General features: G+C 41.8%; 1 protein-coding gene across 5 annotated transcripts in view; it reads right to left on the bottom strand.

Moving 5' to 3' along the window:
• Positions 1 to 15,108, bottom strand: part of LOC144085407 (ephrin type-A receptor 4-A-like) — a 46,478-nt gene that overhangs the window by 7,225 nt on the left and 24,145 nt on the right. For 3 of the 5 annotated variants that reach the window (XM_077614643.1, XM_077614646.1, XM_077614648.1), the window contains exons 8-19: positions 14,172 to 14,296; positions 13,896 to 14,055; positions 13,709 to 13,820; positions 12,279 to 12,337; positions 10,990 to 11,103; positions 10,737 to 10,922; positions 9,803 to 9,864; positions 9,532 to 9,741; positions 7,957 to 8,133; positions 5,058 to 5,245; positions 4,272 to 4,451; positions 2,002 to 3,815 (exon numbers count right to left, since the gene is read on the bottom strand). In XM_077614643.1, coding sequence (XP_077470769.1) covers positions 3,698 to 3,815; positions 4,272 to 4,451; positions 5,058 to 5,245; positions 7,957 to 8,133; positions 9,532 to 9,741; positions 9,803 to 9,864; positions 10,737 to 10,922; positions 10,990 to 11,103; positions 12,279 to 12,337; positions 13,709 to 13,820; positions 13,896 to 14,055; positions 14,172 to 14,296 — 1,691 coding nt within the window. In that variant the 3' untranslated portion in view covers positions 2,002 to 3,697. The remainder of the gene's footprint in view (positions 1 to 2,001; positions 3,816 to 4,271; positions 4,452 to 5,057; positions 5,246 to 7,956; positions 8,134 to 9,531; positions 9,742 to 9,802; positions 9,865 to 10,736; positions 10,923 to 10,989; positions 11,104 to 12,278; positions 12,338 to 13,708; positions 13,821 to 13,895; positions 14,056 to 14,171; positions 14,297 to 15,108) is intronic. The other 2 variants (XM_077614645.1, XM_077614647.1) reach the window with 2 other exon arrangements.

Raw genomic sequence — 15,108 nt, 5'->3', positions numbered from 1 at the left:
TTTCAGAATGCACACCAGCGCAAAAACAATTGAATCAACACATACACGAAGAGACACAAAGCTCACCCACACACAAAGCAAAAAAGCAAAGAGGCCCCCTGGGCTCCCTTTTTTTTCCCTTCTCCAAGCGGATAATAATGACTGCAGCAGAAGAAGTCATTACGAGCTGCCTAATGGACGTCAGACGCACCTGTCCACGGCGGCGAGGCCAACGCAAACGCGCACGCAATCCAAACCTTGCCGTGGGAACGCCTCGGAGGGCGCCCTCTTAAATCCCGAAACAAATCCAGACGTTACGTTGCGCCTCCGCGGCCACAAAAGCCAACCTGGCCCGGCCGCCATTAGGTTCCGGCCGGCCGCGCGGTAAAGACGCCCCGCCGCCGCAGGATTAGCCGGACCCACGCCGGCCCTAATCTCCGGACAAAACCCCGCAAAGGACTCCCGCCGAGACGCGGAGACAGAAAGATTGAATTTGATCAGCCTTCCGCCCCGCAAAACAAGAGTGTCTTTGGGCCCGACGTCAATGCGGATTCGGGACCCGCTTGGTTATCCCTTTTCATCCACTGCCTTTTTAGCGGAGCTTTTTGGCCCCATTTGTCACAGTAGGCGCAAAAGAAAACCTCGTGACTTCAAATAAAGACACGTCTCACAGGCGTTCAGTCGAGAGAACACAATCAGGCCAGTCGTGCTTCGGCGCCATTGACGGAAAGCTACGTCCAAGCTAGTAATTCTAGATCTTCCCAATCTGGCAACCATGGCAATCATGTATTCAAGGTGTACATGATGCACAATACATAATGGAACATTTTGACAACGTGCAAAATTCCAAACTTACTTCGAATATGACTTTCTGACGGTAAGACGGTAAAACAAAAACTTTCAAAAAAAATTGGGAGTCAAATCCTGGAAAAAACATTGCTTGATTTTTCGGATTTTTGCAGTTTTGATAGAAAATGCAAAAATTAAACATGCTTGCTTTGTTTTTGATTTTCGTACTTTTGATAAAAAATGTGAAAAAAACTGCTAGATTTTTCAGATTTTTGCAATTTTTATAGAAAATGCAAAAACAAAACATGCTTGCTTTGTTTTTGATTTTTGATACAAAATGCAAAAAAAACATTGCTTGATTTTTATGATTTTTGCAGTTTTGGGAAAAAAATGCAAAAATCAATGGTTTATTTTTTGTGTTTTTTGTAGTTTTGATAGAAAATGCAAAAACAAAACATGCTTGCTTTGTTTTTCATACTTTTGATTAAAAAAACATTGCTTGATTTGTTTCCAGATTTTTGCAGTTTTGATAGAAAATGCAAAAAAAATACTGGTGTATTTGTTTATGCTTTTTGTAGTTTTGATACAAAATGCGCAAAAAATAGCTTGATTTGATTTTGATATTCATTGTTTTGATTTAAAAAATGGAACAACAAAACATGCTTGCTTTGTTTCTAATTTGTATACTTTTGATACAAAATACGACCAATAAAAACATTGCATGATTTGCTTGAGACGCCCATCATTTTGACACAAAATGCCTATATTTATAGTAGTTTGGCAAAGCCTGGTATAGTAAGCTACGGGAGACTAGTAATGAATATCTGCGAACTCCGTCATTATTGTTAAAGAGCAGCAAGTTTGGCAAACGCACGGACTGCTGCTCTCTTACTTATTAGCAGCATCTGCCTCATTAACCGCCATCAGCATTTCATTTCTACACTCATTGAGAATGAGTCATAGGAGGAAAGCTTCACTATGTGTGTGTGTATTTGTGTGTGTGTTTGTGTGTATTTGTGTGTGTGTGCTCTGGCGCAGCCAACTCTCATTAGGCTGGAAAAATATTGGCATATTTTCCCCAATCCAGATTGCACGCTCCCTTTCCTTTATCTATCAAAAGCATCCTCCAAACAGCTCCCCGACGCGCGGGAGAAGATGCGGACCAGGCGCTTTTTCAGACGACAGATGTGCGCCGATTGGCCGGTTTTGAGCGGCCAACTCGCTCCAATTTACCCGGGCGGAGACGGCCCACTGCTGTTTCCTTTCCCTTTTGATGGCGAGATTTCTCCACGTCGCGTCTTCCTCGTCTCGCTTCCGTTAATGGCTTCTTTTTTTGCGTCAGACTTTTTTGGTCTTGATGTCCTCGTTACTGGCACGCAAGTCTCTGTGTTCACAGGGAAATGGAAAGTTAGTTTTTTTTATGGGCAAGTAAGAGAAATAAAAAAAAAATCATTTAATCCTGATGTGTCCTTTGTGGGCAGACCAGTGGATGAGTGGTTGGCAAGTCGGGCTCGTGGTTTTGGGGCCGAGGGTTCGATTCCAGGTGGGTGAGTTTGCATGTTCTTTCTGGGCTTGCGTGGGTTTTCTCTGGGTACTTTATCCACGGCAATGCACTCGTAACCGAACAAACAAATTTAAATGACCTTGGATTAATATATACAGACACACTCAAACATATGTTTAATGTCACTTTACACAAAACTGAATTCTAGTTTTGTCTTAATCTTTTGTTACCTTTGTTTTCCGGGTTAGCGGTTTGCCACGCCTCCACCCTCACGTTCACTATCGAGGGTTGTTTGCTTTTGGCTTCCCTTCAAAATATTCCGAAAATGATTCACACAACTGTCCTCACAATAGGATAACGCACGACCACTTGCCAACGAGAAGTAGTCTTGAATGAGCGATCGCGGGAGCTAACACGCTAAGGAAGGAATAACAGCCTAGCCACGTATTGATTGTGGCTAATGAAGTTTTATTGTGAGAAAGGGTGCCATTGGCTATCGGTGTTGTGTGCACGAGTATACTTCATTACCCAGAAAGCCCTCTTTTTTGCCCGCGCATGCGCGTTGTGCGTTTCCTGGTCGAAACTCGTCTGAATAAATCGTTTAGTGCTCGTAGATATCAGTTATACACGAAAGAGATGCAGCAAAAAAGACTATAAGTGCGCTACAATGATAAACAGCCTCTCATGTCATGGCCACCTGGCTTTCTTGCATCTCGAAACTTTCTCGTATCTAGAGCGAATTATTCGATTGAAATTTTCGTCGTACCACCGTCTTTGGAATGGAATTGAAATTGACAGTCAATAACATCCATGAATATACATTTGGGCATTTACTATTTATTTTCAGGCTTTCTTCAACACTTCTAATTTACAACATAGATTCGAAACTACATTTAAAAAAAAAAGAAAAGACCATAAATAAAACATGAAGCTAAAGACAAACCGTCTAAAGAACTCATTGGCTGCCATCCTGCCCCACTCGGAACAGATTGGACGCCCAAGGAGTAAACGTGCTTGAACCGAAAGAAGGATTAAAACTAAAATGAAAGCTTCAGGCGGTTAGTATGGAACTTGTCCCGTTTCCTTCCGATTTGGCTTTGCATATCAACAATGTTCAACTATGTGTGAAATGACATGACATGTTTTTCCTCCAAGTCGATGCCAAAGTGGCCAAAAAAATGGGAAAACTGGAAGCAGCCATCTTGCTTTCGTGTCAAGCTTTTTGCCATAAAAATGGCAAAAAAATCCTCTCCAAAATCAAAGGGAGTTCAAGGAAGGGGCTCGAGTCTCCGCGGCAACGTGGGCCACGTTCGGGTTGGATTTTGCCCCCCAAAAAACGGCGAGCGGTCGCAAGTGGCGTCCAAAAAGTGGCCCTAAAGTGCATGGATGAGGTAAATGGAATTGTTCGGGTGTCCGTGGGCCCAATCACACGGGAACCATGGCGTGTTGCATGTGCTGCATTTGGGACAACATTTCCCGCTGGACGCCGGCGACCAGTACGTCCTGGTGCGACGGGCTGAGGATTCCCAGTCTGTCCATCTCCCTGCGGACGCAGAGCCGACAAATGAAAACCGGCGAGAAACGCAAAATGTTTCATGGTTGATGGAGTAGTGATGATTGGACGCGGCGTGGCCTATCCGCCACGCCGCGTCCAATCATCATGCCGTCCTTACGTGGTTTTTCACTAAATTTAGTGTGAGAAAAAAAACGAGTAGACGACTCGGTGGGGAAGTGGGTGGCGCGTCGGCCTGACGGTTGTGGGATCGTGGGTTCGAACCCAAAGGGGTCCTCACTGTATGGAGTTTGCATTTTTTTGCTTGCTAGGCTAATTATACGCTAAATCGTCCCTAGCTATGGTCGTTTGTCTCGTCGAGCCCTGCGATTGGCCAGCCCGGAGCTCGCTGGGATAGGCTCCAGCACCCCCGCGACCCTTGTGAGCATATTTCCGCGGTTGAGAAAATGAATGGATGAATAGCGAGTAAATAAAAAGTGGACTTACTGGTGTGTGAGGCCCAGTAGGCTATCCAGGCTGGAGTATCCTCCGGCCAATAGCGTGTCGGCGTACCTCTCCAAGCCGATGGACTGCAGCCATTCGCACAGCGACCACTCGGGGGCGCACGCCTCCGGTAAGATTGACACGCAGGCTTCCGGACACACGCCGGGCTCCAGCACCGCCGTTCTGGAAAGACGTGGATTGATAGTTATTCATTGGCTCATTTTTCCACTGGGGGTGCCGGAGCACATAGCATCGGACAACGCCCTGAACTGTTTGCTAGCCAACCACAGGGCACGATGAAATGAACCAAAATTGTAATCATTCATTCATTACCTGAGCCGCTTCTCCTCACAAGGCTTGCAAGGGTGCTGGAGCCTATATAGGTCAACAATGAACACCCTGAATTGGTTGCCAGCCAATCACAGGGCACAATGAGAAAAAAACAACCAATCACGCATGCACTCATACTTTCAGACTCAGGTTGGTTCGCGGGCCGCGTTAACGTCAACTCGATTTCATGTGGGCTGGACCATTTTAGATATATTATTTAGATTTTTTTTAATAAATGGATTAAAAGATTAAAAAAAATTATAGATCTAAAAAAATGTTTATTTTAGCTTTTTTAAAATATATTTTTAGATTTTACAAAATAATTTTTAACTAAAAACACAGAAAAAATAGATTAAACAATGACAATTATTAATTTAAAAGGGGGAAAAAATCAGGAAATTTAATATACATCTATACAGATTTGACCCCATCTTTTGAAGCCATCGTAAGAGAGGGTACCTTTCAGCTCCAGTTCTACGCAGCGTCCCAGGATTCCGAATGAGTTTGTCCAGCAGGTTGAGGATAAGACTAAACGTGGGTCTCTCGGCTCGGTCCCGTTCCCAACAGTCCAGCATCAGTTGGTGCAGAACCACGGGACAGTCCATGGGGGCGGGCAGGCGATAGCCCTCCTCAATGGCTTTGATCACCTGACCAACGACAAAAGAGTTGAAGGTTGAATATCTGCAGGCTAATTTCATTATAGCAGGGGTGTCAGACTCGGGTTGGTTCGCGGGCTGCGTTAACGTACACTCGATTTCATGTGGGACGGACCATTTTAGATATAATATTTAGATTTTTTAAAATAAATGGATTAAAAGAACTGGATTAAAATCCCAGAATATTCCGTTTTTTATAGATCTAAAACAATGTTTATTTTAGCTTTTTTTTTTAGACTTTACAAAATGATTTTTGAACTAAAACACAGAAAAAAATGGATTAAAAATGACAATTATTGATTTAAAAGGGGGGAAATCAGGAAATTTAATATACATCTATAATCTTCATTTTAATTTGATCCTAAAACAGAGTCAGCACTCATGGTTTACTTTCCTGGGCCACACAAAATGATGCGGCGGGCCAGATTTGGCCCCCGCGCCGCCACTTTGACACATGTGCATTATAGTGTTGCACAATTAGCCGAGCATGCATGTTTTTGGGATGTGGGAGGAAAGAGGAGGACCCGAAGAAAAGCCACACAAGAGAACATGCAAAACCCACACAGTGAGGACCGACCCGGGATCGAACCCTTGACCCCAGAGCTGTGAAGCCGATGCCCTCACCACTTGGACACCGTGCCACTTTCAGTAATGTAGTATTCTTTTTTTTTTTTAATTATACAATTTTCCAATAATGGTATCATACTACTTAATAGGAATGGAAAAAAAATTGATGCGACGCTAATTGACAGCAACATTAGCATAGCATAGCATAAATAAAACACAAACGTAGCATAACATTATATTATATCTAGTTATATGTTCTCTCAATAATTTATTGTGATGAATTAAATATCAAAGAGTAAATGTCACAATCTTCAATCCTTCCAACGTGACACCTTAGCTAAATAATGTACAAATTTAGCCCGATTATCCGCGTGTGCCGGCTAATGACTCGTTTATTTGTTTTGCAACTAGGGGGATGACTCTCTTAAATTTTTGGACTTGTCCAAATTGATCCCGTGGACTCCAAAAAGTTTCCATGTGAATTCCGGTTGCCTGCCTGCGGGCTGTCAGGATTGATTGGCCTTCCCCACTTTGAAAGGCAAAGCAAAAAAATCCCAGCCAGGGGGTGCAAAGGTTAAACACACGCTGGGCTTTGTTTGCCTTCACAAGTCCTCTTGTGAAATATCAGAGGACCCGAGCCCGTTTCATGTATTCTTCCACATCAATGGACCTCATTGAAATTGCCGTAATTGGTCTCGACAGGAATAAACGTTTGAACAGAAATCAGTCCAACGCTAATCGGGTTTGGAGCGCTAGTGGCTAGCTTGGACGCTAAGACGTTAACCGTCTGCATTTGGGCCACGGTTGAGGATGGACGTCCACTCGTGTGGCGTCCGATCATCTACTCGTGGTGAATTTAAATGTGTTTAATAGCGTTTGTCCATTTGAAGTGGAACTAAATCTTCAAATTGGACGTCTATTGCTGTTAGAATATAAAATATTGCTGTACCATTCATCTTGATGTGAGATATTGAGCCTTTTTAGAGTGTGTACTTGTATATAATAATACTGCATAGGCTACTATACTGTTTATGCTACCTAGTAGCGTTAGTAGTGCAATCACAACAATTTTATTTTTTCATGTAAATATGCTTTTTAAAAAATTTGGTTTTGATACAAAATGGGTATTTAGTACCGTATTTTAACGACTATAAGGCGCACTGCATTATAAGGCGCACCCTCAATGAATGACACATTTTAATTTTTTAAATTTTTAATTTTATAAGGCGCCCTGTCTATTTTGGAGAAAATTTAAGACTTTTAAGTGGGCCTTATAGTCGTGAAAATACGGTAATTTGGTAAAAACTGGCGTAGTAAACTGCAAATGATTGGATGTTGGATATTGAGCCCTTTTACAGTGTGTACTTGTATATAATAATACTGCATAGGCTGCTATACGGAATATGCGATCTAGTAGCATTAGTAGTGCAATCACAATTTTTTTCAGGTAAATATGCTGGAAAAAAAACAACTTTTTTCTTTATTTTGTTTTCTGTACAAAATGGGTATTTAGCAATTTGGTAAAAACTGGCGTAGTAAACTACGGATGATTGGATATAGGATATTGAGCCATTTTAGTGTGCTACTTGTATATATATATATATATAATAATGCTATACGTATATGCTACCTAGTCGCGTTAGCATTGCAATCATAACATTTTCATTTTTTTCATGTAAATATGCTGAAAAACAACAACTTTTTTCTTTATTTGTTTTTGATACAAAATGGGTATTTAGTAATGGGTAAAAACTGGCGTAGTGAACTACAAATGATTGGATGTGAGATATTAAGCAATTTTAGAGTGTGTAAATAATAATACTGCATATGCTACTATACGGAATATGCTACCTAGTAGTTACTAGTGCACTATTCTCATTCGTTCATTCACAATATTTTCCTTTTTTCATATGTGAATATGCAGGAAAAAAATTGGTTGATTTTTTGAAACTTGTTTTTCTGCAAAATGCATACTTAGTAGTTTGGAAAAAACTGGTGTAGTAAACTACAGAAGACCTTCAGTACCAAGACCTGGTTTTGTAAAAGCACGATGCCTTCTGAGGAGGGTTTATGGCTTCAAGGTTTTTTGCAGCTGGTGATAATTTATAGGTCGGCGCTGATAAAAATATACTCACATCCTGGTTGTTCATATCCCAGTAGGGCCTCTCGCCGTAAGAGATCACTTCCCACATGACGATGCCGTAACTCCACACGTCGCTGGCCGTGGTGAACTTCCTGTAGGTGATGGCTTCCGGAGCCGTCCACCTGATGGGGATCTTCCCGCCCGGGGAAAGGTAAGTACCCAGAGTTTCCTGGAATCGACAAAAATCAAGCAGGTTTATAAAGGTTGCTCAAAAAAACAGAAAAAAAATCAATTGTCACTTAGCCGTCGTGCCACTCAAAATTATGAATGACCTTCCTACTCCCTTAATTTACATTTCAAAAAACACTTAATACATAAGTACATCAAAAACAGCACAAATAGAATCCTTCTATGTAAATAAGTAGAGCAAGGGTGTCAGATTCGGGTTGATTCGCGGGCCGCATTAACGTCAACTTGATTTCACGTGGGCCATTTTACATATAATATTTAGATATTTTTTTTATTATAAATGGATTAAAAGCCCTGAATATTCAGTTTTTTATAGATCTAAAACAATGTTTATTTTAACTTTTTTCTTATATATTTTTAGATTTTACAAAATGATTTTTGAACTAAAAACAGAAAAAATGGATTAAAAAAATGACAATTATTGATTTAAAAGGGGGAAATCAGGAAATTGAATCTACATCTATACTCTTCATTTGAATTTGATCCTAAAACAGAAAGTCGGCATTCATCATTTACTTTCTCGGGCCGCACAAAATGATGCGGCGGGCCAGATTTGGCCCCCGGGCCGCCACTTTGACACCTGTGTAGTAAACAATTAAATTTGAAAAATACAGCAAAAAAAGGGAATGACATGAAAAGATATTAAAGTGAATAGAGAAAATTAACTAATAGAAAATAATACATGCATCAAATAAAAAGGAAGAATTCCTTGATAAATTGCTAACTCTGTTTTATATTTAAAACAATATTTAACCCTTAACACTATCGACTGATTTATTTTATTTTATTTTATCCTGATAACAATTTTAGTATTGGTCCATATATAAAGCGCACTGGATTATAAGGCGCCCTGTCTATTTTGGAGGAAATTTAAGACTTTTAAGTGTGCCTTATAGTCGTGAAAATACGGTATTATTTTCTATGTACTTTTTCTCTTTAAATTAGGATTTTCCACTTTTAATCACTATTCATTTTTTTAATTATTAGTACTCGTGTTCCTTCAGTGCTTTTTTACGTCCATTCAAGCATGACGGGGCTCATTTGCTCATTTCATAAATCAATTCACTGGCCGATAGACGTCCAATCCTTCTGTCAGGGATGCCTGGCAGCGACGAAACCAGCGTTTTACAGCCAAAATTTGATCCCAATTCCAATCTGACGCCTGGCTGGCTGTTCTTCCTCTTTGCACATTCCTCCAAGAAGCTCCTCGCCTGATGCCAATACAAGTCTGGAGCAGATTATTTTGCCTGCCAAACTTCCCCCCCCCAAAAAAAGATGGGCGCCAAAATGAATACGCATCCAGAAAAGAAAAAAAGACTGATTAATCTCCCGGTGATAAAACCTTTTCTTTTGCTTCCCAAAACAAACGGCGTCTTACCCTGGAGGTGTACGCGGCTTCCGGGTCGTCCTCCAGAACCCGACTCAGACCGAAGTCGGACACCTTGCAGACCAGGTTGCTGTTGACCAGGACGTTGCGAGCGGCCAGGTCTCGGTGGACGTAGCTCATGTCCGACAGGTACTTCATGCCCGAGGCCATGCCTCGCAACATCCCCACCAGCTGGATGACCGTGAACTGACCGTCGTGTTTCTAGAAGGCCAGAAGAAACCATCAAGGACCAGTTTCCATACTCCCAAAGAGACAAACGTACCCGCAGAAAAGCGTCCAGAGATCCGTTTTCCATGTATTCCGTTATGATCATCAGCGGTTTACCTAAACACACACAAAAAAGATGTTCTCTTCATTTCCTGGCATTATATCGACCGTTTTTTTTCCATCCAATCAGATTCCAGTCTGTCCTACAACTCGAAGAGCCTTTAGACCACAGGTGTCAAAGAGGCGGCCCAGGGGCCAAATCTGGCCCGCCGCATCATTTTGTGCGGCCCGGGAAAGTAAATGATGAGTGCTGACTTTCTGTTTTAGGATTAAATTAAAATGAAGAGTATAGATGTATATTAAATTTCCTGATTTTCCCTTTTTTAAATCAATAATTGTCATTTTTTAATCCATTTTTTCTGTGTTTTTAGTTCAAAAATCATTTTGTAAAATCTAAAAATATATAAAAAAGCTAAAATAAACATTGTTTTAGATCTATAAAAAAACTGAATATTCAGGGCTTTTAATCCAGTTCTTTCAATCCATTTATTAAAAAAAAATCTAAATATTATATCTAAAATGGTCAGGCCCACATGAAACCGAGTTCGGTGAAACCTGAATCGGTGGCCAACCAATCGCAGGGCATAGTGAGACAAACGACCAATCAAACCTAGGGACAATTTAGCGTACAACTAGCCTAGCATGCATCTTTTTGGGATGTGGGAGGAAAACGGAGTACCCAGAGGAAACCCACGCAAGCCCATGGCAAACATACAAACTTCAAACAGTGAGAACCCACCTTGGGATCGAATCCTCGACCCCAGAACCGTGCGGCCGATGTGATAACCACTCATCCACCGGGCCGCCCGTTGTTTTTCTCTCTCTCAGTAAAACATTTAGTTTCATGTGGGAATCGAACCCGAGCATTACAGTGACCCCATCCTCACCGGCAATGGCGGCCAATCAACATACTCAAAGTGTTAACTCACATCTGGTGACGACCCCCTCCAGCCTGATGATATTGGGGTGGTCAAACTGCCCCATAATGGACGCCTCGGACAGGAAGTCCCGCCTCTGCTTGTCCGAGTAGCCCGCCTTCAGGCTTTTAATGGCCACGTAGACTTCTCGCTTCCCTTGCGCACGCAAGCGTCCGCTGCACACCTCGCCAAACTCTCCTACGCGGCGAACGGCAAGGTCAGCGCCAAGTGAGCGGGCGCGCGGGCGGCTTTTATGCGGGCTCACCCATGCCGACCACTCTCTCGATGTGAATGCAGCTGGCGTCGATCTCCTTGGCGAACTCGTGGATGGCTTGATCGGGGTCCTCGTAGGTGAAGGGGTCCACGTAGATCTTTACCCCTAGGATGAGCGGAAATAAGGGATGTCACCAAAACTAGCATACCCAAATGTATTTTTTTTTTTAACCTTAAAATTTGCCCAAAGCTATCCGATGTTGACGCGGTTAGCGAAAACAATTTTTTGCTATTTGATGGTGTTTTAATATTTGGTTCTCATGAATAAATTTGAATTAAAATAATTATGTGATGAATTTAGCTCTCCTGATTTTTTCTGGATTTTAATACTCTGTTTGCTCTGCCAAGTTTATTTTTAGGGTAAATGTATAGTGTAGTACTGTATGTGTATTTTTGGCAATATACCTCTGATGTACAGTAATCCCTCGATTATCACGTCTTCACGATTTTTTCCGCTATTATTATTTTTTTAAATTATTTCTTTTAAAGTTCATGAAAATGTGACAATCATTCTTGCTACTAGAACTCAGCACTGAAGAAAAAATAAAAGTTATAATAGGGGTGACCCTACTTTGCGATTTTTCGATGATTGCGGCCATGTTTGGCCTACATTAACCGCGATATTTCAAGGATTACCGTATGTTAATTTAAATAAGAAAATAATGCAATGTGATGAATTGAGCACATTATCTATTTTGTCGCTGTACTTTTTGTTCTGAAAAGCTTGTTTCACCAGTGTAAAAAATAAATATGTCTTTTTTTATTGCTTTTACATATCAAGTGAACATTCTGTCACCATCCCAACTCGTGTTAGCCAGCGAAATGCTAACCAAGCAACATTTCCCATAATGCCTGCAGTTCCGTGCAAAAATTAGCATCATTTCAGAACCGCTTGGAACCGTGACCGGACGTTTCGTCGAAAGACGTTTGGTCGACCGGACGTTTGGTAGAACGGACGTTTGGTCGCCGGGTTCACTCGCTGTCAAATTATGACAGAGTTTACTGTTGATATTTTGATATTAGATTTTTAGATATTAAACTCTCTCATGTTTATAATTTTGAGAGCTGGTTTCAACAGTAACAACCCGGCGACCAAACGTCCGTTCTACCAAACGTCCGGGGACCAAACGTCCGGGCACCAAAGGTCTTTCGACGAAACGTCCGAGTACCGCTTGGAACCCACATACATATAAAAAAGTTTTGGTTTTACCCAGGTTGAAAAAGCCATAAACAACTCCCTAATTTATTCATAATTTCCCTCAATCTGCGTTCAAACTCTACCTGGATTAAGATGTTTCTCCTCTTCGGATTCCTGCTTGGTTTTACCGTACTTGTTCCTCCTGACCACAAAACACAAAAACAGCACCCTTAAAAAAAACAATCCTAGCACGTGGGTACCTTTCCACCTCCTTTTTTTTCAGGGCCAAAGTGACGAGGGAGCGGAGAGGCGGCGGCGACGGCGGGCACATGAAAGCGTCGGCGAACTGGGGGAGGAGAACGGCGACGAGATAAAAGGTGTTTTCCGCCAAACAAAGAAAGCGTCCCAAAAAAACCCCTTTGTGGATGAACAGGTGCGTCGAACACGCATCTGTGCGCACCTGCTAGCGCTTTGTGCGCGAGCGCGAGCGCTAGGGACGGACGGCGGACGAGGGACGGTGATGACAAGTCGGGGACAAAGGGATTAGCGCGCCGTCCCCGCTCTAATCCCCTTTAAAAAGCTGCAGGTACACACAGACGCGATTTGGCGGCGCCGGCGTGGGCGTCGCTCTTAATGATGGCGGCGGCTGTCCTTAAGGTAAATACATTATGTATGAGAGGAAACGCTCAATGGCCGCTTCTTTAGGCGCACCTGCATCGTTTAATGAGACGCGGCGGATTTAGAAAGACGGCCTGTGACTTTTTTTTTTGATTGGGGGGGGTCATTAGAGGTCATTGGGAGACCAGACGGGGGTTGCTTTGAAAATGGAGCGGTCGCATTTTCGGAAATCGGATCAGAAATGTGAAAGGGCTTTAAAGTGATTGAATGTTATTTATTATTTGTTTGTGTTTTAAGAGAAAATAAAATGTGACGAGGCAAAGAGCCACAGGAGTTATGAAATATGATAAAAATCAAATTTATTGGGGCCGGGAGCCGCATTCGGCTCGAGAGCCACCACTGGTTTATATTTAAAAAAGCATGTTTTTTATTTTTTTTAATATTTCCGTGGTTTATATTACTGTTGTTATTGTTTTGCGTGAATTCATTTTCTGAACCGCTTATCCTAACAAGGGTTGCAGGTGGTGCTGGAGCGTACCCCAGCTGACTGAATCGATGGCCGGCCAGCCAATCGCAGGGCACAGACAGACAAGGGACAACCAATCAATTATAGATTGGGGCAAGTTAGCATACAATTAGCCTAGCATGCATGTTTTTGGAATGTGGGAGGAAAGCGGAGTACCGGGAGAAAACCCACGCAAGCCCGGGGAGAACGTGTAAACTCCACACAGTGAGGACGCACCCCGGGATTGAACCCACGACGCCGGAACCGTGAGGCCGAGACGCTAACCACTCGTCCGCCAGGTTGATTTTGCAAGGGGATTTTATAGGAGTCGGACTGACGTATTAATCGGAGTATAAGATGAATGCCCTTTTTTTTGCAGGATCTCAATTGTGTCTCGAGTCCACCCTGGTGGCAAAAGAGTGTACTGCGCATATATTTGTGTGCACGTACCTGCGACTAATGATGAAAATGGCCGCCGATATTAGCAAAAGAATTCCAACCCCGCTCACGGACAGCAAGAGGAAAGCAGAATTGACGCCTTCTCCAATCAGAGGAAAGGGATCTAAAAAACAAAAATAAACAAATATATAATGGACGATTCATCACCCCAAAAAATAAAACAAAACAAGACCTGTACCTGAATTGGTAGCAAATTCAAAGGGGGCGCTAAACTCTCCGTAGCCGGCGGCGGTGCGAGCCCGCACGTGAAAGACGTAGACGGTGAGCGGGTTGAGTCCAGTGACGTCCACGTTTGGGGAGAAGGTCCTCATGACGCGGTAGGACCTCTCTCTCTGATCCTGACGACAGAAGAAGAAGAAGAAGAAGAAGAAGAAGAAGCGTCCGTTTTTTCAGTACGTCAAGTATTAGCATTCGGGAGCGGCGAGCGGTCTCCATTAACCCGCGGCACGCTCACCTTCTCGTAGAACTTGACCTCATATTCCAGGATGACCCCGTTGGGGTGATGGGGCTGTTGCCACGACAACGCCAAGGTATGTCTACTCACGTCGGTGACGTGAATTGATGACACCGGAGACGGAGCTGGAAAAAAAAGAAGAGCAAAATCAATGACTTTGGGAGGAATAAAAAAGGGGAATAAATGGGAAAGATAGTGGAATAAGTCAAACTGCACTTTTAAGTCTGCATTTTAACAAGTGGCTATATTAAAAACCCATAAGTTATCAATAGACCACATTTTTTCCAAATTGATAAAATGTTACTAAAAGCAGAGTTCATACAATAAAAATGAATGAACAAAAATGGCTGCCAATAGTTTACAAATGTTAATAAAATAAAATTAATTACATCATAATGAGTCAGAAATGGTAAAGTATTTAACAACAACATACTATAACAAATATAAAAAGTTGAAAATATTAGTATGAGTTAATAATATAACTAATTATAAAATTAGGTGGCAAAATTACTGCTAAAAAAGATTTAAAAAAATCAATTGTAAAAGATAAGAAATAAAAGTAAATGGAAAAAATGATTTCCAGAAAACATAGCTTTTATATTTTGCTAAAAATTGATTTTTTTTTTTTTATGTTTACATTGAACTAAGTTACTGTATTTTCTACTTTGGAAAATATATTTTTTACTCATTTTAAATTACAATTTTCAGCAAAAATTATACTCATTAACCAATGCCACAGTTCAGGGGTTGAGGGTTCAATCCCAGGTCAGTCCTCACTGAGTTTGCGTGGGTTTTCTCCGGGTACTCCACTTTCCTCCCACATCCCAAAAAAACATGCATGCTAAGCTAATTAAATTCTGTCCTTATCTATTACCAATTAGTTGCTTGTCTCCTATTTTCCCTTGCGATTGGCTAGCCAATATTTAGCTGGAATCAA

Source organism: Stigmatopora argus, chromosome 12, assembly GCF_051989625.1.
Source record: "Stigmatopora argus isolate UIUO_Sarg chromosome 12, RoL_Sarg_1.0, whole genome shotgun sequence".
In the NCBI taxonomy this organism is placed as follows: Eukaryota; Metazoa; Chordata; class Actinopteri; order Syngnathiformes; family Syngnathidae; genus Stigmatopora; species Stigmatopora argus.
Note: the sequence above shows the minus strand (reverse complement) of the source record. Positions and strands in the feature narration are given on the sequence as shown.